The following is a 24,496-nucleotide window of genomic DNA, read 5'->3' as shown; positions in this document are numbered from 1 at the left end:
ATTTATGCTTCTTGATTTGCAGCCAGGCTTCCCTCTCCAATTTCCAGGCATGCCCAGCACTAGGGTGGTAAGGAGGGGCCAGGCTGGGGGGCATGCTAAAGTTTAAGTTTCTTAGGCTTCCTGCCTCTGTACTTACCACCTTCTAAAAATCTTATACCAGTTTACACTCTGGTATATTTCTCCACATCCTTGCCAACATTCCATATAATCAATAACTCTTGTTTTTATGTTGAAATTCATGGCCCTTTTATTAATCTTCTCTACTTGGGGAGTTTTTTTAGGCCCTATTGAATGCAGTGTGATCATCTAGTGCTGTAGCTTATCCTAAAATAATCTTTCCCACTGATTGCATAAAGCCAGCAAGAACATGAACCTACTTGGGTTACAAGGATTAACTCTTATTTAGCTGCAACTGCTTTCTAGTACTGCTTATGAATATTCTTTGACAAAAGTGCCTATCATGGAAATTTGAAATTAAACATAGACTCCTCTAGAAAGACAGCAATCTTTGGTTTGGGTAGAGGATTACTGATTTGTTCTATTTTCTCTTCTTGTAATGTTTCATTTATTACAGTATCAGACAGGTTGAATTATTTTATATCTATATATAATTTTTTGAATAGCAGCTTTTTGGCCCTGGTGGTATAATAATTTAGATAAATGATCAAAAGGAATTGAGTTTGAAATATCAGCCACTGGCTGGGTGCAGTACCTCACACCTATAATCCCAGCACTTTGGGAGGCCGAGATGGATGGATCACTTGAGGTCAGGAGTTTGAGACTAGCCTGGCCAACATGGCAAAACCCCATCTCTACTAAAAATACAAAAAAATTAGTTGGGCATGGTGGCACATGCGTGTAGTCCCAGCTACTCCAGAGGGTGAGGCAGGAGAATCATTTGAACCAGGGAGGTAGAAGTTGCAGTGATCTGAGATCGCACCACTGCACTCCAGCCTGGCGGCAGTGCGAGACTCCAGCTCAAAAAAAAAAAAAAAAATGAAAAGAAAAGAAAAAGAAATATAAACTGCTAAAGGATCAGAGACTAGATATCTTCCCCAGCCCCCGAGTTTCTCTCTCTGCAAACACACACACACACGCACACACACACACACACACACACACACTTTTGCCACTATTTGAAAATAAGTTGCAGGCATCATAATATCCGTATTTTTCATCTTTGCTTATCTCCTGGGGAACAAATGCCTCATGGTTGTTTTTCTTTGATCTGTGACATGGGCACCTCTTCCTATGCTTACTGGCCATTTGTCTTCCATCTTCTGTGGCTTTGTGGCAGATTTGGTCATTATTATCTTCTGTGTGTAAGTGTCACTTGGTCTGTTTTAGTGGAAAAATGTTTGCAATTAGATAATGTGGCTTTTTTTTTTGAGAGAGAGACTGGGGCTCACTCTGTTGCCCAGGCTGGAGTGCTGTGGCATAATCACAGCTCACTGCAACCTTTAAGTCCTGGGCTCAAGTTATCCTCCTGCCTCAGCCTCCTGAATAGTTGAGACCACAGGTGCATGCCACTACCCCTGGCTAATTTTTAAATTTTGTATAGAGACAGGATCTTACTGCATTGCCCAGGCTGGTCTTGAACTCCTGGACTCAGGGAATCCTCCTGCCTCACCCTCCCAAAGTTTTGGGATTATAGGGAGCTACCATGCCTGAGTTACATGAGGCTGTCAATCAACCTTTTTAGCATCTTGGACCAGTTGCTTAACTTTTTCATCTCAACGTTCTCCATCTTTAACACAGGAATAAAAGTCCTTATCTCCCACACATTGCTGGGACAGTTTGCCTCGAAAACCTGTATGATTGCATTACTGAGGAGATACTCAGTGTTCCCTTTCTCTTCTTTTCAGATACCCTGCAGATTTACCCATCTCTGCCTTCCCCTCTGAGAGTGCACATCTTTTTCATAAAGCAGAATCATTACATTCCCGACGTGTCATCAAAAGTGTCTACAGGCTGGGCATGGTGGCTCACATCTGTAATCTCAACACTTTGGGAGGCCAAGGCAGGAAGAATGCTTGAGCTCAGGAGGTCAAGACTAGCCTGGACAGCATAGGGAGACATTCTGACTCTACAGAAAAAATGTTTTTTATTATCTAGGTCTGCTGGTACATGCCTGTGTTCCCAGCTACTCAGGAGTCTGGGATAGGAGGACCACTTGAAATTGGGAGGTCAAGTCTGCAGTGAGCTGTGATCATGCTGCTGCACTCCAGCCAAGGCTTCAGAGCAAGACCCCATCCTATCTTTAAAGAAAAAAAATTGTAAAGCTGCCCTCTGGATCTTGCTGGAGCCTTGCATTCAGTAAGCCATATTCTAAATGAACAACTATGTGTCATCAGCTGCTCTGTGCTCCTGAAACTGTAGAACATGTACCCATATCTGAAACAGGTTGGCAGGGCTAACAGTCACATTGTACCATGACTGTCCAGAAAACACATCCTCAGGAAGGAAAAGTCCATGACATTCAACATTGGGACTGTTTATTTTCTTGAGTAATTTCTAAGACAGAGATCATGAACAGATGTGTTTTCTTTTGTTTTTTTTTTTTTTTTTTTTTTTTTTTTTTTTTTTTTTTTTGAGATGGAGTCTAGCTCTGTTGCCCATGCTGGAGTGCAGTGGCGCAATCTCGGCTCACTGCAGGCTCCGCCTCCTGGGTTCACGCCATTCTCCTGCCTCAGCCTCTCTGAGTAGCTGGGACTACAGGTGCCTGCCACCACGCCCGGCTAATTTTTTTGTATTTTTTTAGTAGAGACGGGGTTTCACCGTGGTCTCGATCTCCTGACCTCGTGATCCGCCCGTGTGTTCTTGGCTTGCCCAGCTTTATTTATTAATGTATATATTTTGCACAGACGTGTTATATGCTGCTTTTATTTTTCTGACAGAATGTTAAATAGGTATTACAATGTTGCTAAATTTAGTTTATTAATTATGACTATATTGGCAGTAGCTTAAGCCCTAGAAGGTTTTTTTTTTTTTTAAACTTCCTGTTGAAATATATGACAGATTCAGAAAAGTACGCCTTTCTTTTTTTTTGGAGACAATCTTGGCTCACTGCAATCTCTGCCTCCTGGGTTCAAGCGATTCTCCTGCCTCAGCCTCCCAAGTAGCTGGGATTACAGGCATGTGCCACCATGCCTAGTTAATTTTTGTATTTTTAGTAGAGACGGGGTTTCACCATGTTGGTCAGGCTGATCTCGAACTCCTGACCTCAAGTGACCCACCCACCTCGGCTTCCCAAAGCCACCACACCCAGCCAGAAAAGTACACATATTTTAAGGCCCACTTGATGCACTTTTGATAAACTGAACACACCCATGTAACCAGCACTCAAATCAAGACACGGAACATGACCAGAAACCAGGAGTTCCCTCGTGACCTCTTTAAGTCACTGACCCTCACCAACTGACCGCTCTCCTGACTTCTAACAGCATAGATTAGTTTTGCCTATTTTGTACGTATAAATGGAATTAGACAGTATACCTTTTAAAATCTGGCTTCTTTCGCTGAACATTGTTTTATGAGATTCATTCAGATCGCTGGGCATAATCATAGTTCCTTTGCTCTCATTATTGTATAATTACAAATAAGTCACCACTTATTTATCTATTCCATTGTTGGTGGACATTTGGGTATTTTAAATATTGGAAATAATACAAATATCCTAGTACCTGTCTTTTGGTGAGCACATGTTTGATTTCTATTGGATATATACCTAGGAGTAGATTATGCACATTATTTTTTAAGTGTACATTCAATGGCTTATATTCATAGGTATGTGTAACTATCACTATATTAAATTTTAGAACATTTTCATCACCTCACAGAGTTACCCTATGCCCTTGTAGCTATTATCTCTCTGTCTTCCCATCCCTCCCAGCCCTAAGCAACCACTTAATCTGCTTTCTGTCTCTATAGAATTACGTATTCTGGACATATATATGGAATCATACTGTCTTGTATGATTAAAATAAGGATGGCTAGGCATGGTGGCTCACTCTTGTAATCCCAGCACTTTAGGAGGTTCAGACAGGTAGATCACTTGAGCTCAGGAGCTCAAGAACAGCCTGGGCAACATGGCAAAACCCAGTGTCTACCAAAAATACAAAAATTAGCCAGATGTGGTAGTGCACGCTTAGAGTCCCAGCTACTCGGCGGGGCTGGGGCAGGAGGATCTCTTGAGCCCCAGAGGCAGAGGTTGTAGTGAGCTGAGATCACGCCACTGCACTCCAGCCCGGGCCACAGAGTGAGACTCTGTCTCAAAATAATAATAATAATAATAATAATAATAATAATAAGATGATCAAAGTATGATTTCACGAGTCACACAGTTTATTGCCATACAAGGAGATTTTTTTTCTTTTTTTGTTCACAGTGCTTAAAGTGGGGAGAATAAGAAAACAAATCTCACAGGGGATACACTCAATAGAGGAGGTCTCTTAGCCACATAGTGAGTGAGTTCCAGTCTGTTAGAATACAGTTATTAAATTCTAATTGCTCACTTAGGATGAAAGCAAGCCTCTATGGAAAGTAGTCTGACTGAAGCTTGAGGCGTACCTTTATAGAGAGATTCTCAGCTAGATGGCTTGACCATGCTAGAGAGTGTACTGGAGTTGGGTGAAGCTTTGGAAATTAGCTCAAAGGCTAATAGGGTGTGGTCTTAGCTCAGCCAGAGCTTTCACTCTTCAGAGAAGCAGTCAGACAGAGTGTAGCCCTGCCACAGCCAAAGGTCTCAAAGTGTCTGTCAAACTCTTGGGTTTATATGTAAAGTCAGGCGTTGCTTAACAACGGGAACACATTCTGAGAAATACATCAGACGATTTTGCCGTTGTGCAAACATCATCAAGCGCACTTACACAAATCTAGATGGTAGAGCCTATTACACACCTAAACTATGTGGTAGAGCCTGTGCTCCCAGGCTGCAAACCTGTACAGCATTAACTGTCCTGAAGACTGTAGGCAATTGTAACACAAGGGTAAGTGTTCGTGTATCTGAACATATCTAAACGTAGAAAAGGTATAGTCAAAATACAGTATTACAGCATAATCTTATGGGACCGCTGTTGTATATGCCATCCATCATAAGCCAAAATGTTATTTTGCAGTGCATGACTGTATTTTAGAGTCCAGTAGTTGAGGTCAATAGCTCACAAATGGGGTCTGATAAGGTGTGATGGCGTCACATTCTCAAGGGCAGGGGAGTACACTCCATGTTCTTGTCACAGCAAAACATGTCACTCCCATAGCAAATGTCAACATAAATAATAAACAGAAAAAATTTCTTCAAGTATAACGAGTTTAATTGGGAATAAGCATTGCAATGAGGAATATGTATGCCACAGTAAACTATGGGCATATTCACGGGGATAAAGGAAGACAAGGATCTTTAAAGGTAAAATGAGGGTTACATATGTTGTCTTGAAACAATTATCCTCAGCTACAAGGATCAAAACAAGGGTGGCATGAGTCCAGGGCTGGACAGGCAGTTGCTGGGCAAATGTCCTCACAGAAGCATTTTTGTGTGTGTGTAAGATTGAGGTGGCCTTTACGCAAGGTTGTGGTTTTGGCAAAGTCTCTTGTGATATCCTTTGTTATCAGGTAGTCATGCACCAGAACCCTCCCTGCATGTTCCTACCTGGCTCCGTTTTGTCAGGGTTTGACACAAGTGACTCCATTTTGATTCTAACAACTTTTTCACAAACTATGTATGTATTTGGAATTATTTCAAAGTTGTATAACGTATACAATATGTAGTCTTTTTTTTTTTTTGGAGATGGAGTCTCGCTCTGTCGCCCAGGCTGGAGTGCAGTGGTGTGATCTGGGCCCACTGCAACTTCTGCCTCCTGGGTTCAAGCAATTCTCCTGCCTCAGCCTCCCGAGTAGCCGGGACTACAGGCGCCCACCACAATTCCTGGCTAATTTTTGTGTTTTTAGTAGAGATGGGGTTTCATCATGTTGCCCAGGGTGTTCTCAAACTCCAGAGCTCAGGCAATCTGCCTGCCTCGGCCTCCCAAAGTGCTAGGATTACAGGCATGAGCCACCATGCCTGGTCCAATATATAGTCTTTTGTTACTAGCTTCTTTCACTTATAAATGTTTTCAAGGTTCCACCGTGTTGTAATATGTATCAGTATGTATCAGTACTTCATTTCCTTTTTTTTTTTTTTTTTGAGACTGAGTCTCGCTCTGTCACCCAGGCTGGAGTGCAGTGGTGCGATCTCGGCTCACTGCAAGCTCTGCCTCCCAGGTTCACGCCATTCTCCTGCCTCAGCCTCCCGAGTAGCTGGGACTACAGGTGCCCACCACCACTTCCAGCTAATTTTTTGTATTTTTTTTTTAGTAGAAACGGGGTTTCACCGTGTTAGCCAGGATGGTCTCGATCTCCTGACCTCATGATCCTCCCACCTCGGCCTCCCAAAGTGCTGGGATTACAGGCGTGAGCCACTGCTCCTGGCTACTTCATTTCCTTTTTAAAAATTGCTTTATTGTAGTAAAATACACATAACATACAATTTACCATCTTAACTATTGAAGTTTGCAGTTTAGTGGTATTAAGTACAGTACACTCACACTTTTGTGCAAGCATCAGCACCACCCACCTCCAAAACTTTTTCATCTCTTCCAACTGAAATTCTGTACCCATTAAACGATAAGTTCCCATTGCCCCCTCCTCAGCCCCCAGCAAACACCATTCTACTGCTAGAAAGCTTTTACCTTCAGTTTCTTCTTTCACTTAATAAATGAGAGGGTCCGTTGCTGACTAATGGGATTGCTTCTCTTAGTGGAGGCCTTTTCTAAGTGGAGGCCTTCTTGCATATATGCGATTGAGTTTATCCTAAAAATGGGTAACAGAAAATGTGGTTGTAGAAAGACAAGAGGTGGAGACACAAACTGGCCAAGGGTTTTCATACTGGGTGTCCTATCCACAGGCCACAGCAGCCTCACCACAGATCTGCCCAATTCTTTGGCATCAAGAAGTTGATCCAGCTCACGCCTGTAATCCCAGCACATTGGGAGGCTGAGGCAGGTGGATCACTTGAGGTCAAGAGTTTGAGACCAGCCTGGCCAACATGGTGAAACCCCATCTCTACCAAAAAATACAACAATTAGCCAGGTGTGGTGGCACACACTTGTAATCCCAGCTACTCAGGAGGCTGAGGTGGGAGAGTCACTTGAACCCAGGAGGCGGAGGCTGCAGTGAGTCAAGATCGCGCCACCGCACTCTAGCCTGGGAGATAGAGTGACACTTTGTCTCAAAAAAAAAAAAAGTGATCCTGCGAGCCATTTCCATGTTGTGGATTTGCTGGCAGGTTTCAGAGCTCTCCTGCTGTCACTGTCAGCATAGCTTCTCATAGTACTATCGACGCTTAATGTCCTTAATGAGTTCATCCATGGTGAGGACTCTCTTTAGGGTCCTATATATGCCTTCCACATTCCCTTCCTGTGCTATCATAGTCCTGGCAATGAACTTCAGGTTTTAAATCCATGAGCTTTGATATAAGTCTCCACTCTGCCAAACCTGACGTTCCATACCCAGATGACCCCTGTAATCCAAATAATAGATTCCATTGTGTGGATGGATATGCCACATTTTGTTTATCCATTCATCTGTTGCTGGACATTTGGTTTGTTTCTGCCTTTTGGGTATTGTGAATAGTGCTGCTGTAAACATTCATGTACAGGTTTTTGTTTGTTTTGTTTGAGACAGAATTTCACTGTGTCACCCAGGCCGGTGTGTAGTGGTGTGATGGTAGCTCGCTGTAGCCTCGACCTCTCAGGCTCAAGTGATCCTTCAGAGTAGCTAGGCCTCCAGAGTAGCTGGGACTACAGGTGCGCACCACCACACCCAGCTAATTTTTAAATTTGTTTTGTAGAGATGGAATCTCACTGTGTTGCCCAGGCTAGTCTCAAACTCCTGGGCTCAAGCGATCCTCCCACCTTGGCCTCAAGAGAGTACTGGACTTACAGGCATGAGCCACTGTGTCTGGCCCAAGTTTTTGTTTGAACACATGTTTTCAGTTCTTTTGGGCATATGTTATAACTAGGAGTGGAATTGCTGGGTTATATGCTAATTCTATATTTAACTTTTTGAAGAGCCACCACACTGTTTTCCAAGCAGCTGAATCATTTTACATTCCCACCAGCAATATACAAGGATTACAATGTCCTCACATGCTTGCCAACACTTGTTATTTTGTTTTTTGATTTTTTTTTTTTTGAGACAGAGTTTTGCTCTTGTCACCCAGGCTGGAGTGCAATGGCACAATTTTGGCTCATTGCAAACTCCGCCTTTCCGGTTCAAGCGATTCTCCTGCCTCAGCCTCCCAAGTAGCTGGGGTTACAAGCACCCATGACCATACCTCTGGTGATCTGTTTGCCTTGGCCTCCCAAAGTGCTGGGATTATAGGCGTGAGCCACCGCGCCCAGCCCTTGATTTTATTTTTTTGCCTTCTGAGTGAGCATGATGTGGTACCTCAATGTGGTTTTAATTTGCGTTTCATCTGCTTGTTAGCCATTCATAGATTACCTTTAGCAAGATGTCTACTATTTTTTAATTGAGTCATCATGTGCATTATTTTTAATTCATTTCTTTGGTCATTCATCTGAGCACCTCTTATGTTCCTGGCACTCAGGCACTTGGGATAAAGCAGTGAACACGTTAGTTGCCAACACTGAAAAGTCAAGATAATTCTTAAAAAATAAAATTTCTTGTTTGTGACTTCTCTACTCAGATCTGGGCCTGAGGTCTCAGGAGCCAGCCCTCTGCCGGCACCTTTAAGGCGGGGCTGTGCTTTGTTTCTTCAAGGCTCCTATCTGGCCTTAGTCCCACCTGGGCCCTGAGAGCCTTGGGTTTTACAACACCCATGCTAAGTAGCTGATGCCTCTCCAAGTAGTTACTTTAGTTCTGAGTTGAGAACAACTGGCACTGCTGTTTTTCCTCTAACTCCTTAAGCTTCCCATGTTGCATTGAAAAAAAAAATTCCTAAAACCAAATCCCTTTAATAATAGAAGTTGGGACACCATGGCTCATACCTGCAGTCCCAGCTACTTGGGAGGCTAAGATGGGAAGATCTCTTAAGCCTGAGAGCTTGAGGCTTCAGTGAGCAGTAATTGTGCCACTGCACTGCAGCCTGGGTGACATAGTGAGTCTCAAAACAAAACGAAAAAATAGAAAAAGAAGTGTTGGGTCGAGGGGTGGGGCCAGGGGAGGGAGAGCATCAGGGTAAATAGCTAATGCATGCAGGGCTTAATACCTAAGTGACAGGTTGATAAGTGCAGCAAACCACCATGGCAAACGTTTACCTGTCTAACAAACCTGCACGTTCTACACATGTATCCCAGAACTTAAAATAAAATTAAAAAAAGAAAGAAAGAAAGAAAAAGAAGTGGCCATCTTTTATGCCCCAGGCATTTGTGGTGTGGGCAAGGAAGGAGAATTGGTTTGTTTATGCTCCCTCTTTCGAAATGATGGGTGGTTCCTATGTTTATGAGCACATTGCATTGATATGAGTTTGTAGAACTCTTTTAATTCCTTGGAAGAGCCACCTGTTTCCAATTCAACCCTGCCTTACCCTGGTCCCAGTTTCTTGGGATCAGTTAGTAGAAATTGTGGAATAATAAAATTGAGGTTATATTATCTCTGATGATCAGATAGGAGATAAATTCCAAACCAGAAGGAACAGGAATCACCTATGCCCACTCCTTTCTCCCAGATCTGAGGGTGGGGCATGGGCAGGCGTGGCTGTAGCGTTGAGGCAGTTGCACCGGGTTCTCTGCTCCTGGCTCGGGTGTTCATCATCCACGTGAGCCACTTGACCTCTTTGTACTTCAGCTCCTTTACGTGTGGAATGGGAGTTCATGATACTCACCTGCATTTTTTAAAACATTTTTTAAAATTTTGAGACGGAGTTTCGCTCTGTGGCCCAGGCTGGAGTGCAGTGGTGCAATCTCGGCTCACTGCAACCTCCACCTCCTGGGTTCAAACTTCTCCTGCCTTGGCTTCCTGAGTAGTTGGGATTACAGGCACACACCACCACACCCGGCTAATTTTTTGTATTTTTAGTAGAGACGGGGTTTCACCATGTTGGCCAGGCTGGTCTCAAACTCCTGACCTCAGGTGATCCACCCATCACGGCCTCCCAAAATGTTGGGATTACAGGCATGAGCCACCGCGCCCGGCCTCACCTGCGTTTTTGTAGGATTATATTAGAGTGTCTCAAAGAAACCCAAACTGAGAGTGACTGAAAGAAGATGGGGGCAAGGGAATGGTTGTGTGTCTTGACTATTATCAATATCAATATCCTGGCTATAATATTGTACTATAGTTTTGCAAGATGTTAACATTGGGAAAATTTGAATATTGATGGTGAAGTGTGCATGAGATATTTCTGTATTGTTTCTTTTTTGTAGTTTTTTGTGGTTATTGTTGTTTTGGGTTTGTGTGTGTGTGTGTGTGTTTGTTGTTGTTGTTGTTGTTGTTTTGAGACAGGCTCTTGCTCTGTTTCTCAGGCTGGAGTTCAGTGGGTGTGATCAACCTTGAACTCCCAGGCTCAAGAGATCCTCCTGCCTCAGCGTCCCCAGTAGCTAGGAGTACAGGTGCATGCTCCTATGCCCAGCTAATTAAAAAAAAAAATTGCCAGCCTGGGCAACATGGCAAAACCCCATCTCTACAAAACATACAAAACAATAGCCAGCCATGGGGTCATACACTTGTAGTCCCAGCTACACAGGAGGCTGAGGTGGGAGAATCACGTGAGCCCAGGAGGTCCAGGCTGCAGTCAGTGAGCCATGACTACACCACTGCACTCGAGCCTGGGTGACAGAGTAAGACTGTCTCAAAAAAAAATTTTTTTTTTTTTTTAAGAGACAGGGTCTTGCTCTGTCACCCAGGCTGGTCTCAAACTCCTGGGCTTGAGCAATTCCCCTGCCTTGGCCTTCCAAAGTGCCGGGATTACAGGCATGAGCCACCATACCTGGCCTCGATATTATTTCTTACATCTGCATATCAATCTACAAATATCTCAAAATAAATAATTTAATTTTCAAAAGCAAGAAAAAAGAAAGGAGATGGGAGTTTCTTTATCTGGGAGACAGCCAGTCTGTGACTGGTGTGGTAGCTCCTGCTGTCCAGGCACCAGGCTCCTCTCTTGTTGCTCTGTGGTGCCCAGAATCACTATGTGGTCCAAAATGCTACCATTCTTTTCCCATCACAAGCAGCATTCCAGCCTGATGAAGAAAAAGAAGAGAAGATGTCTCTTCCTTTGAAAGTTTCTTCTCCGAAGTTGCACACACTACCCCTCTTTAAACCCCACTGGCCAGGACCTCACCATCTGGCCAGACCGGCTGCTGGGGAAGCTTGGAAACCTGCTCTTTATTCCACACAATGTGGCCAGCTAGATGTCTGAGGGTGTGTCATGAGAGACGAAGGACCTATTGGGGTTTCTGTCACACCACCTGTCAGAGCTGCTATGAAGACACAGGAGAAAACACATATGCCAATTGAACTGGATTTTTTTTCCCCATAAATCAGCCTGCTGATTTCCCAACTGGAATTTCCAGGAGACCACTGTTTGGTCTGAAAACCATGGTGAATAATGGAAAACCAAGTTCCAAACTAAATGAGACTCCTGGTCATTGTGAGAATAGGAGGATGCTTGTTGTGAGGCTGAACACCTGCCATCCAGGCTGGAATGCAGTGGCACCATCTTGGCTCACTGCAACCTCTGCCTCCAGGATTCAAGAGATTTTCCTGCCTCAGTCTCCCGGGTAGCTGGGACTACAGGCGTGCACCACCACGCCTGTTTTATTTTTGTATTTTTAGTAGAGATGGGGTTTCACCATGTTGGCCTGGCTGGTCTCAAACTCCTGACCTCAGGTGATCCACCCGCCTCGGCCTCCCAAAGTGCTGGGATTACAGGTGTGAGCCACCATGCCTGGCCAGTTCCCAGACTTTATACGTGGGGAAGGTGAGCTTTAGAAAGGAGAAATCCTGGCCGGGCGCGGTGGCTCACGCTTGTAATCCCAGCACTTTGGGAGGCCGAGGCGGGCGGATCACGAGGTCAGGAGATCAAGACCAGGTGAAACCCCGTCTCTACTAAAAATACAAAAAATTAGCCGGGCGTGGTGGCGGGCGCCTGTAGTCCCAGCTACTCGGAGAGGCTGAGGCAGGAGAATGGCGTGAATCCGGGAGGCGGAGCTTGCAGTGAGCCGAGATCGCGCCACTGCACTCCAGCCTGGGTGAGAGAGCGAGACTCCGTCTCAAAAAAAAAAAAAAAAAAAAAAAAAAAAAGAAAGGAGAAATCCTGTGTCTTAATTTGAATTCTCCTGAGAACAAGGACTTGGCTGCATGTAGTTTGTTTTGGAGAGTGATCCTAGGAAGTGGGCATAGGAAGTAGAGACAGCAAATAGGGAGTGGGGAAGCTGATGAGGGGATGTTATTAACATCATCACCCTAGGCAACAAGAGCTTCATTCACCTGGACCTCTGAGAAGGTACAGATACCTCCCAGAAAAGAGGAGACTTGGAGCTCAGCCCCACAGGGTTGACTGCTGTCCATGGAGGCATGAGGTCCTCTTCCCGGCTGGGCTGACCTGCAGAACCAGGGACTCCCACATTGAGGAAGTTCCTGAGCAGGCAGCAGACTCCCAAGGGGTTGCCCCAGCAGCTGTAGCTAAAATCAAGGGTGGGCAGAGGAGCTGTGACATGAGACACCCATCAGCCACCCAGCCAGTGGCACACCTGCAATGAGACCTCAGGTCCTCGAGTCCCTGGCCTGGTGCATTCTCCGCCTGTCCCCCAAGCTTCAGAGCATCAGCAGTGTTCCTCCTTCACTGTGACACTTGTCCTCACCTCCCAGGTGAGGAGTCTAAGAAAACAGCCTTTCCATCAGCCCCTGTCATGACAGACCCTCCAGTGGGATGGTAGTGGTTGCCTCGCCCATTTATAGGGCAACCCAGTTTTGCTCCTTCTGCCCTGAAATTTGTTCCTCCCAGAAAGTGTCCCTCACAAGGCATGAACAATCAATAGAAGATTACGTGATCTTCCTAGCACAACAGCTGCAGAATGAGCTGTGGAGTGCCCCGTCAGGAGTCCTGAACAGCTTCAAACTTTTCCCCTTTTAGAAACTGCCTGACATGCTCCAACCCCAGTAATCATCGTGCATTTAACTTAGGGGTTGTCTCACCCTTGGGAGATCCAAACCCCTAGGCTGACTTCCTGTCCTTTATGGAGGAGAAGGCTCTTGTCCGCAGTGTACTCCTCAGTTTCTACTCAGGGCCAGCGACCTGGAGCCTTGGCACAAAAACCCTGAAGAGAGAAGCTGAGGTAAATCACACTGCTTTGGCCAAGCAGACAGGTGACCTGCAAGAGGTGGGAACAGCCTCATCCTTAACACTGCACCCTCTGATAAAAAGGTACCTGGTGGCCTGGCGCGGTGGCTCACGTCTGTAATCCTAGCACTTTGGGAGGCCGAGGCGGGCAGATCACCTGAGGTCGGGAGTTTGAGACCAGCCTGACCAACATGGAGAAACTCTATCTCTCTACTAAAAATACAAAATTAGCCAGGCGTGGTGGTGCATGCCTGTAATCCCAGGTACTTGGGAGGCTGAGGCAGGAGAATCGTTTGAACCCAGGAGGCAGAGGTTGTGGTGAGCTGAGATCAAGCCATTGCACTCCAGCCTGGCAATGAAAGCAAAACTCTGTCTCAAAAAAAAATAATAAAAATAAAATAAAATAAAAAAGGTGCCTGGTGGCCAGGCGTGGTGGCTCACACCTATAATCCCAGGACTTTGGGATGCCAAGGTGGGAGAATCACTTGAGCCCAGGAGTTTGAGACCAGTCCTGGCAACATAGTAAGACTCCATCTCTACCAAAAAAATAAAAATAAAAATTAGCTGGGTGTGGTGGCACACACCTGTAGTCCCAGCTACTTGGGAGGCTGAGATGGGAGGATTGCTTGAGTTTGGGAGGTCGAGGCTTCAGTGAGCCATGGTTGCACCACTGCACTCTAGCCCAGATGACAGAGTGAGATACTTTCTCAAAGACAAACAGACAAACAATGAAAATTAAAAAAAAAAAAAACTGAAAAAAAGACCCTGGGGAAGTCCAGGAGTCACACCCTATTCCTAGGACTGCGTGTCCTCACTGGCCTGCTCTAGGTGACAGTTTCTGAGCTCTTACTCAGACCTAGGTGGGAATGTGAACAGAGCAAATTCTGTTCCCATAGGAGGTGTGCTCTGGCTTCCAGACCTTTCAGGCCGTCATTGGATATGTGCTAGGCAGTCCCTGGTGGACTCCAGGTAGAAGCTCCAGGGGCCCCCTAGGCTGAGGACCACACCATTGGTGGCCATTTCTGGCCAGGAGGGCATGGAGGTTTGGAGGGACGTGCAGCATCTTCCTTCGTCACTAGTGTTATGGGAAGAGGACCAGTTTTCCACTCTGGACCTTGGCAGATCTCAGTAGACCCTGAGGGCCCACAGATTTCATAGACATGTAGAATTGAGTGAAATTACAAGGGGGGAGAAGCAGGAGGAGCTGAGGTTGGTAGTTGAGATGTGGGGAGTGTGGGGAAAGAACCCCACTTCTGTCCCATGTACCCCTAGGAGAGAGTAGGTTATCTTCCTTTGGTTCTCTTCTTTACCGAATAGTCTTAATCCGAGAGTTGAAATGATTTGTTTACATACATTTCTCTTCCTACCACACTGTGACTACTTAGAGAGCTGGGAGCAGTGTCTTATCCGTCCCTGTATCCCTAGCACCTGGCACAGGGCTGGCAATAGTAGGTGCTCACTAAAGCTTGCTTGAATAGATGAGTCAAAGGTGGTTGGGGTGGCTTAGATTGCCAAGAGTGTGGTTGTCAAAGTGTGATTCATAGAATCCTTCTCACCTAGTCCCACATCAGAATCACATGGGATTCTGTTAAAAATTCAGATTCCCCTGGTCCACTCCCCAGAAGCTCTGCAATGAGTAGGCATTGTAGGGGCCCAGGAATTTGCATTCTTTGTGAGATCCTGAGATTATTCCGAAGCAGCTCTCCATGGACCACATCTTGAAAAAGTCACTTGGAGGAGAGAGTGACACTGGTTGAGAAGGTTCCTTCTGATGTCCCTGGAGGGACAAGGGAGGGATCAGCCCATAAACACAGGTCCTGGTTCCAACATCCATCCATCCCTCTTCACTTCATAAATGATGTGGGTCCACTTGGGCCCATGGGTGGAGAAAACCCCAACCCCAGAACCTGGAGTTTGGGGGCTCTCCTCATTCTTCCAGGCCCAATGTCCTCTGCTCTGGACCCTTTGGTTTCAGCTGGGTTCAAGTTCCATTCACCCTCCTGTTCTCACAGCACTCCCTCTCATTTTCTGCGCCCCAGCCACAGAGACAAGCTCTCCTCTGCTGGAAAAGCCCTCCTCTCCCTTCTCTGACGATTAATACTTCCTCACCCTTCAGCTCTCAGCTTAGGCATAAATTTCTTAAGGGAGTTTTCCTTGGAGCCCCAGGTGATCCCAGATTCCCTCTTACAGGTGCTCCTAGGACCATGGCCCCTTCCTTATCTCAGCTTTCTAGACATACATTCATCATTACTAAGGTTGACTGCACTCCCCTCTTTCCCACCAGACCCTTAGCTCTGCAAGGACAGGGACTGTATTTGGTTTTGTTCATTTTTTACCATTGGGCCTTCTCTGTGGTGGGTGTTTCCTAAATATTTGTTGCAGGAATAAATGTTGGCTAATTACTCTGTAGGGCTGAGGAGGCCATAGTGTGGGTGGCCCCAGCGCCCAGGTCTAAGACAGGCTACCTTAACCCAGCTTTGAGGGGACAGAGAATGGGCCTCAGATGGGCTGGGATTCCCCCCACAGTCTGACTCATGTCTCCATTTCCTAATTTTCTAGGCTGTTCCCACCCATGAAGAGCTAATATGTCTAATTCCCCCCGAGACAGGGAGCTTCTTAGAGGAAAGACTATGGCTTGTTCTATCTCTAGTCCTAGCATAGTACTTGGCACATACGGGTGCTCACTGAATGTGTGTTGAATGCGTGGTCGATAAATGCCATGAATGGACGGTAAAATGCCTGTCGATTACACAGCACTTCACCATTCCCAAAGCACCTTTGCAGCCTGTTCACACTTGAACCTCATGGCCCCCCTATGGAATAGGCAAGGCAGTCTCTTCATCCCCTTCTAGCCGAAGAGTAAACAGATAACTTGCCGGGTCCCACTGGGTTTTATTGGTTTGTTGTTTGAGACAGGGCCTCTCTCTGTCACCCAGGCTCAAGTGCAGTGGTGCAACCATGACTCACTGCAACCTCTGCCTCCCAGGCTCAAGTGATCCTCCCCTTTCAACCTCCAGAGTAGCTGGGAATACAGGCATGCGCCACCATACCTGGTTAATTGTTTAAAATGTTTCATAGAGACAGGGTTTCCCTATATTGCCCAGGCTGGTCTCGAACTCCTGGGCTCAAGTGATCCTCCTGCTTCAGCCTCCCAAAGTGCTGGCATGACTTTACAGGTGTGAGCCACTGTGCCCGGCTCAGGTGCCACAGTTAATAAAAAGTGGGGAAAGTTCAGTGGAGCAGTAATGGAAGTGCAGGTTCTCCTCCAGCTTGATGTGCCCTTACTCGGGGTCATCTCTTACCTGGCGGGGCTGGGAGGAGATGGGTAGTTCCTGAAAGGCCAATGGAGAAAAGTGGGGAATAGGTTACTACTCCTGTGACTGTCCAGGCCTCTACCTAGAACTGTTTCCACCTGTGCCCTGAGATGGATAGGTAGCCACATGTGAGAGGTGAAGAGTCCCGGCCCCAGACTAGAACCCGAGCCAGGTCCCTAGCTGGCTGCTTCCTCCACTCACATCCTCAGCTCAGTACTCTCAGGCTGTTGGTGCCCCTTGCTTGTCTGACATCTGGCCCCTTTGCCTTAACTGGCTGCTTTCAGCCAGCTTCTTAATTCCCTGGAGACAGAAACTGCCTGTCTTGTGACATCATCTGAGAGTGGGAGCTGGAGCCCAGATGCCATTTGGCATATGGGGGCTTTCGTCTTCATCTGCAGGTGCCCAGGATCTTTAGCACCTGGCACTGGACACCTACCGGCCTGTGGAATAACAGAGGCCTCCCAGCTGCCTCTCTTAGGGCCTCCATCTGCCTCTCTTAGGGCCTCCATCTGCCCTCTCCTTTATCCCTTTCCTATTCTGTCTTTGGCTTTCAGGCCCTCAGGAGAAAAACTGGCCCACCAAGGAGTCTAAAATCCCAAGGCCTTGGATTCAAGCCCAGGGTCCAGGCATGCTTCCCTGGTTCCTCAGGAAGGACCCCAGTGACCTGTTTATTCTCCAGGAGGCAGGGGCTGGGGGCGAAGGCATGGTCCTGCTTTGTAAGATCTGTCTGTCTGCATAGGCAGGCTCTCCCAGGCTTCACTAGGGCATCTCACCTTTCCCAGGAAGGTGAAGGAGGGCCCTTTGCTCCAGCGTGGTGTAACCTTGTCCCTGTCCTGCTGCCTTGGGATTGGGCTTGAGGTTGGGAAAAGGGTCTGGGGGATCTTAGGCTTACAAGAAGATCTGGAGAAAACCTAGTGGTCTCTAACACGTTGTCAGCAGCCTACACCCTGGCTTGGCTGGGTGTGCCATGCCCTTGGTTCCAGGGAGGCTGACCTGGGACAGTTAAACCCATAGCTCCTCTCCCTACAGTTCCAGAGAGGTGGATCGCATGGTCTCCCTGCCCATCGGAGGCCTCAGCTACGTTCAGGGGTGCACAAAAAAGCATCTTAACAGCAAGACTGTGGGCCAGTGCCTGGAAACCACAGCACAGAGGGTCCCAGAACGAGAGGCCTTGGTCGTCCTCCATGAAGACGTCAGGTTGACATTTGCCCAACTCAAGGAGGAGGTGGGTCCTGACCTGGAAACCTCAAAGTGAGCAAGTACTAGCTCCCAAGTTGCCCTAGCTGGGCAGAACCAGGAGCATGGACACCTGGCTATGGGGCAATGTGCTAGGGCTGCCAGAGAACCCCAAAGGATGGCAGGAGAAGGAGACAGGACTGAGGCACAAGGGGTCTAACGCCTCCTGTATCAGCAGCTCCTGGGGCACTTGTTAACTATGCAGGCTCCAAGGCAGACCCACTGAGGCTGGGAATCTGCCTGTCCCTTTGTCCCCAGTGACTGTGATGAGAACTCCTGGGCTAAGGGCTGAGGGTGGGAGTCTTGGGCCCCTTCCTGTTTGCCCCCTCTCACCCCTTGTGCCCCATCTTTTACACTAGGTGGACAAAGCTGCTTCTGGCCTCCTGAGCATTGGCCTCTGCAAAGGTGACCGGCTGGGCATGTGGGGACCTAACTCCTATGCATGGGTGCTCATGCAGTTAGCCACCGCCCAGGCGGGCATCATTCTGGTGAGGAGGGGCTTGCTTGGCACAGCTTGGTGTGCCTGGGGGGGAATATCATTCAAGGGGAGCCCTGGGGGCCCTCAGCCCCAGGATCAAACCAGTGCCTGGTTGGTTTCAAACCAGGTAGTGCTTTCTCCTGAGGTCCACCAAGGAGGCCTCCGGGAGTTAGGGCGGTGTAGAGTGCTGCCTCTATGCCTCCTGGGGGCGGAGGGGCAGCAGGAGGGACAGGGTCTGCCTAGAATACTGATATGCCCTTGCTGCTTCCACCAGGTGTCTGTGAACCCAGCCTACCAGGCTATGGAACTAGAGTATGTCCTCAAGAAGGTACAGCTCATTTGTCGGGGAGGCGCCTGGCTGGGGCCTGGCACAGGGGGCTGCACAGACTATGCTTGTCAGAGTCTGACGGTGTGAGCTAGGGCATGCATGGGCGGGTGACATGCAGAGTGTCCTTCCTTAGGCCATGTGTGGTTGGAAGGTGGCCCCAACTCCATGGAGAGGGTGGTTGGTCAGACACAAACCTGGCGTGAGTGTTCGGGGACGGGGGCATGTGTGTGTCAGGGCAGAGGAGTATGTGTGTCAATTCTCATATGTGATGCATATGTGTCTCAGGGTGTGGTGTGTGTGTCTTGGGGCTGGTACATGTGTGCATTTGTCTTGGAGTGTGGTGCCTGTGAGTGTGCTGGAGGTGTGTGTGTCAGAGGCGGGTGCATCTGTATGAGAGCAGCTGATTAGTGAGGACTCCCCCAGAGCTCTAGTCTGGGGCTCCCCGCTGACTGCAGGTGGGGGACTCCCCTTCCACAGGTGGGCTGCAAGGCCCTTGTGTTCCCCAAGCAATTCAAGACCCAGCAATACTACAACATCCTGAAGCAGATCTGTCCAGAAGTGGAGAATGCCCAGCCAGGGGCCTTGAAGAGTCAGAGGTGGGTGTGTCCCAGGTTAGTGGGTGGTGCATCATTCAGCATCCCTGATTCCTTCACTTCCTACCCACCCTGCCCCTCCCTCAGCCTCTGTCTCTCACCATCATCCCCACCCCCAGGCTCCCAGATCTGACCACAGTCATCTCGGTGGATGCCCCTTTGCCGGGGACCCTGCTCCTGGATGAAGTGGTGGTGGCTGGCAGCACACAGCAGCATCTGGACCAGCTCCTGTACAACCAGCAGTTCCTGTCCTGCCATGACCCCATCAACATCCAGTTCACCTCGGTAGGGCAGAGGTCTGCAGGCCCCAAGCCCAGGTGGACACATGCCCCCTGCCCCTGTGACACTTCCACAGGAATGGGGAGACAGCAGAGGAGAGCATGCATTCTTTACTGAGACTGGCCTTCAGCTGTCCTCTCTGCCCTGGAAAATATCAGCACCTGGTGTCCTTGTCGCATTTCCTCCCCTAGCCCCCTGCCCTCTCCACTCCCGCCCGCTTGTTCCAAGTGCAGTGGCAGATTCACTGAACCAATACAGGTTAGAACTGCTACAGGCTGCCCCTCATTTAGCTGATGAGGAATCAGAAAGCCAGAGAGAGAATTTGCCCAAGCCAGCTTGTGGGTGGCAGAGTTCTCTGGGCCATGTAAGTGGCATGAGAACGGAGACCTTATCTTCTGCATTGCTGGACCCTGACACCTGGCATCATGGTAGACCTTTTGCAAATATACCGAACAGATGGATCTGGGGCAACAATCCCTGTCTCCTGATTCCCGGTCCAGTGCTCTTCAAGGCAGTGGCCCAGGGTGGGAAGGAGATGAGAAGGAGGCCAAGCCATGCCCTGTTTGCCTTGTCAGGGGACAACAGGCAGCCCCAAGGGGGCCACCCTCTCCCACTACAACATTGTCAACAACTCCAGCATGTTAGGAGAGCGCCTGAAACTGCATGAGAAGGTGAGGCAGCACTAGGCCCAGGGTAAGGCTGCAGGAGGGGTGGCTCAGGCAGGGGTGGGGGGCTGGCTGGGCTCCCCTTGCCAGCTAGAGGAACTGGCTTCTGGCTCCAAGACAGACCCAGCCTCCTGTCTCCATCACCAGACACCAGAGCAGTTGCGGATGATCCTGCCCAGCCCCCTGTACCATTGCCTGGGTTCCGTGGGAGGCACAATGATGTGTCTGATGTATGGTGCCACCCTCATCCTGGCCTCTCCTGTCTACAATGCCAAGAAGGCACTGGAGGCCATCAGCAGAGAGAGGTGGGCACTGGTGGACAGGCTACTTGTGGGCGGATAAAACCCTCTTGTTCCTCACTCCTGGGCCCTGACACCTTTCCAAGCTGCCTCCTCCCTCCAGCCAGGAAACTGAGGATGGGGACAGTGGAGGACACCCAGGAGAGGACCAGTTCCTGCCTCAGGAGCTTCTCCTGCCTGTTTCCTTTGCTGCAGTTTCATGGTGGGCTGGGTGAGAAGAGGGAGTTCCCTTCCACTTCCAAGCCTAATTTCGAGACCTCCTCCTATACAGAGGCTCCTTCCTGTATGGTACCCCCACGATGTTCGTGGACATTCTGAACCAGCCAGACTTCTCCAGTTATGACATCTCGACCATGTGTGGAGGTGGGGTGGGGCCAAGGGCAGCCAGGCTTGGGGAGGGGGCTGCTTCCCCCACAGGAATGGCCCGGGTGAGTTAGCTATGCTCCCAGTCTTTTATTTAGGGGGCAAGAAGGACACTGTAAAATTGTGGGTGGGAGGGAGGGAGATCCCTAGTGTCCCTGGACACTAGCCCAGGGACAGCTGCCAGATGTAGGAAAGGCTTGGGGTCAGGGGAGAAAAAGGAATGTTCCTCCCTTGAATGAGCTGTAGGTGAAAGGACTCCACTGGGCCTGGACAAGTGGGGAGCTGTGTCAGCCCTCTCTCTGATTCAGGTGTCATTGCTGGGTCCCCTGCACCTCCAGAGTTGATCCGAGCCATCATCAACAAGATAAATATGAAGGACCTGGTGGTGAGTGGTGACCGGGGCCCGGGCTGTGGGCAGGCCAGGCCTGGGATGACAACAGACTGACAGACATGGGGATGAGCCCAGGCCAGATGTTCAAAGGAGACCCTCTCAGCCAGCCCTCCTTCCAGAAAGCAGATGTGAGAAAAGATAGTCTGACCTCATCAGCACCTGGTGGGTGAAGGAGATAGGGGAGTAAATATAATACATACATACATTTATATTTATAGAAATCTCAGGAAGAATTGCAGCATGGGAAGATGGGCAGCAAAGCACCGATGTCCTGCTAGAACGTCCTGGCAGGTGGGGGCTGGCAGAGTTGGGGCATGGGCTTTAAAACCCTTTCTGGAAGCAAGGGGTGGGGCAAGGATCTGCTGATTGTTTCCACGTGGCAGGGAAAGAGGAACAGGAAGGATGATCCTGCGAGGGTGGCCATCCTGATGACCAACCTGTTGTGGTTCTGATTGACTTGTGGGGAGGGCATCTCAGCAACAGCTTCTCCGAGAGGAGCTGGAGGGTGGGCAAGGCATGAAGGCTGGGGAGGGGCTCAGCCTTCCTTCTCCCCAGGACACTGCTGGGTGGAGCTGGGTTGGTAGTGGAGTGCCGGAGGCCCCCTGCCAGGACGTGTCTAGGTGTAGGCAGCTCTGTGCATCAGCAGAGGCTGTGGGAAGAAGGTAGGGGTGGAGGTGAGAAGGTCAGTAGTCTCTCCGGTGGAAGGCAGAGGCCAGTCACCAGGACTGGCTGGGTCAGAACCTGCAAGAAGGCAAGGATCGATGTCAGTACTCCAACAACCCAGATGATGCTTGGAGAAAATGGTGGAAGTCCTGGGCAGGACCTTTTCCTCCCTTCAAAAGGGAACCCAGTCCTCCCCTCCTCTCTCTGTAAAAATGGAGGGTCTGCCTGACCCTCCAGGGGCAGGGGGTATCCTGGAAGATACCAGCTCACTTGCTGGAATCACCAAAGAGGGACATAGAGGACCTGTTAACCCAGCCCCCACCTGTTTAATGGCGGCCAGCTTTCTTGGACCTCTTGGTGGGGAACTTGCAGCTGCGGAAAGCGTCCGTGTCACGGATGTGCTGGCCCTTGAACTTGGCAGGTGAGGCACAGGTGGCATCTGGGCGGGAGGCCTTGGCTTCCAGCCACCTGGAGAGACAGAAACTTGCTGGGGCTGGGGAAGAAGGTGGGAGTGCTGCGGGGAAGGGCAGTGAACTATGGGGCCAGGATTGACTTGGCCACAGGATAGTCTGAAGCTCATCTTCATTTTACAAATGGGGAAACTGAGGCTCCCAGGGTCCCATGCTTATTAGGTAGCAGATCTAGGATGCATGTCCAGCATGTCTTAGTGCAGGGCTAATGTGCCTCTATCACATGAGGGTGGGCTCTGGGAGCGACATGGGGGTGTTCTTACCGCCGAAGGCCCCGGAGCTGGCAGGTACACTTCCAGGGGTTGTTGGAAAGGGTGAGGGTCTCCAGGCTGTCGAAGGGGAAGTTGGAGGGCAGCTGGTTCAGGCGGTTGTTCTCCAAATGGACGTGTTTCAGCGTGGTTACACCCAGGAAGGCACCATCTGAGAACTGGGGAGCAAAGTGGTCATGAGTGAATGAGTAAGCGCCCGAGTGCCAGAGGGGCAGGGTCCTTCCCTGAACCTGAGCCATAGCACTTTCCCAGTTTTCAAAGCAGTATGACCAAGTGGTCTTAGATAATCCAATCTACACAACCCACTTTGAGACAGATGGTGTTATTTTCTTTTCTTTTTTTTTTTTTTGAGACAGAGTCTCACTCTGTTGCCCAGGCTGGAGCACAGTGGTGCGATCTCAACTCACTGCAAGCTCCGCCTTCCGGGTTCACCCCATTCTCCAACCTCAGCCTCCTGAGTAGCTGGGACTACAGGTGCCCGCCACCATGCCCGGCTAATTTTTTTGTATTTTTTTAGTAGAGTCGGGGTTTCACCGTGTTAGCCAGGATGATCTCAATCTCCTGACCTCGAGCCTGCCTCAGCCTCCCAAAGTGCTGGGATTACAGGCGTGAGCCACCACGCCCGGCCAGGTGGTGTTATTTTCAATATGCAAACGGAAAAAGCGCAGTCCTTTGCCCTGGGTCACAGCAGTGGGTAAACAGCAGCCACAGGACCACACCCAGCTCCTCTTCCCCTGGCACCACAATCCCTGCATAAACACTGGGACTGTAGGGCTGCCAGAGTTTGGCCCCAGCAACCCAAACTGGTACACAGTGAACTTGGTCTGTGCTTGGTGAAGTGGGCAGTGGGCCCAGGCTCCCCACAGTCCCAGGGTCCCAGGACTTTCCCCAGCTCTGTCCTCACTGCTCCCCCACTGCCAGCCAGACGCTATTTGTGAAGCCACCTTGGTGGAGCCTTTGGCCAGGTTGGACGGCTCCAGAGGAAATGTTCTATTGGTGCCCACACCTTTGCCCAGGCGCCACAATTCCTGTCTGGCCTCCCCTGCCCCAAACCAGCCCCTGATTCGCTGCTCTGCTGCCCACTGAAAGACCGCTCTGGCACTGGTGGGCCACAGGAGACTCCAACTTCAACTGCGGAGAGGCAGGGCTGAAGAAGGGCAGGCTTGAGCAGGCTCCTTCCACCCAGACAAAGGTTGGCTGCTGCCCAAGTGAGATTCTGCCCACATCTGCACGCCCGCACCCTTTCCTGTGGCCCACATTGAGGTGTGAAGGTCTCCAGTAACCAGACTCTCCTCTACCTTGTTGGCCCCCACCCAAACCTCCTGGCTGAAGCCCCTGTACCAGGGTGATTTTTCCAGTCCCAGAGAAGGGATTCTGCTCTGATCCAAGGTAGCCCCAACCTGGCCAGACACTGGGCACCCCAGGGGAGAAAGGAATGAGTGAGGATGCAGACAGGAGATGGGTCTAAGTGACAGGGGAGGGCAAAGGGCAGTTAGACAGTGAGTCATGCCAGTCTTCTCTGTGGAGAGACACCTGGGGTCTTGTGCCAAGGATTGACAATAGTGGTCTTGCCTTTGCCCCTTCATGGAGCCCATGGGCATGATGCTTGCATCCTGGGGAGCCCTTGGTCCCATGCCTACTGAGCTGCAATGGACTTGAGAATGCAGTGAATTGTGTCTGTGTGGATTGGGCAGGGCCATCCACCGGGGCCTCTATGGGGCATGGAGAATGTCTTCCTCAGGCATTTGCTTCCCCTCACTCCCCAGTCCCCCACTCCCCCTTAGCACACATGCACAGCCCCCACCAGGA

At 49.3% G+C, this 24,496-nt stretch overlaps 1 protein-coding gene and 1 non-coding gene across 2 annotated transcripts in view; one reads left to right on the top strand and one right to left on the bottom strand.

Annotated features, from left to right (window-relative positions):
* ACSF2 (acyl-CoA synthetase family member 2) overlaps positions 1 to 24,496 on the top strand; it is a 49,699-nt gene that overhangs the window by 18,548 nt on the left and 6,655 nt on the right. The window contains exons 3-12 of the mRNA XM_030807952.1: positions 17,683 to 17,878; positions 18,249 to 18,377; positions 18,642 to 18,695; positions 19,173 to 19,291; positions 19,408 to 19,573; positions 20,143 to 20,238; positions 20,380 to 20,537; positions 20,803 to 20,894; positions 21,203 to 21,304; positions 22,186 to 22,369. Of these exons, the coding sequence (XP_030663812.1) occupies positions 17,683 to 17,878; positions 18,249 to 18,377; positions 18,642 to 18,695; positions 19,173 to 19,291; positions 19,408 to 19,573; positions 20,143 to 20,238; positions 20,380 to 20,537; positions 20,803 to 20,894; positions 21,203 to 21,304; positions 22,186 to 22,369 (1,296 nt within the window). The remainder of the gene's footprint in view (positions 1 to 17,682; positions 17,879 to 18,248; positions 18,378 to 18,641; positions 18,696 to 19,172; positions 19,292 to 19,407; positions 19,574 to 20,142; positions 20,239 to 20,379; positions 20,538 to 20,802; positions 20,895 to 21,202; positions 21,305 to 22,185; positions 22,370 to 24,496) is intronic.
* LOC100580028 lies at positions 21,474 to 22,847 on the bottom strand. Its single transcript, XR_004028958.1, has 3 exons — positions 22,682 to 22,847; positions 22,271 to 22,416; positions 21,474 to 22,026 (listed from the first exon to the last, which is right to left on the bottom strand). It is a non-coding gene; the product is annotated as an uncharacterized LOC100580028 (transcript).

The sequence above is a fragment of the Nomascus leucogenys genome, unplaced genomic scaffold, assembly GCF_006542625.1.
Source record: "Nomascus leucogenys isolate Asia unplaced genomic scaffold, Asia_NLE_v1 Super-Scaffold_258, whole genome shotgun sequence".
NCBI classification, from domain to species: domain Eukaryota; kingdom Metazoa; phylum Chordata; class Mammalia; order Primates; family Hylobatidae; genus Nomascus; species Nomascus leucogenys.
This window is presented reverse-complemented; position numbering and strand designations above follow the sequence as displayed.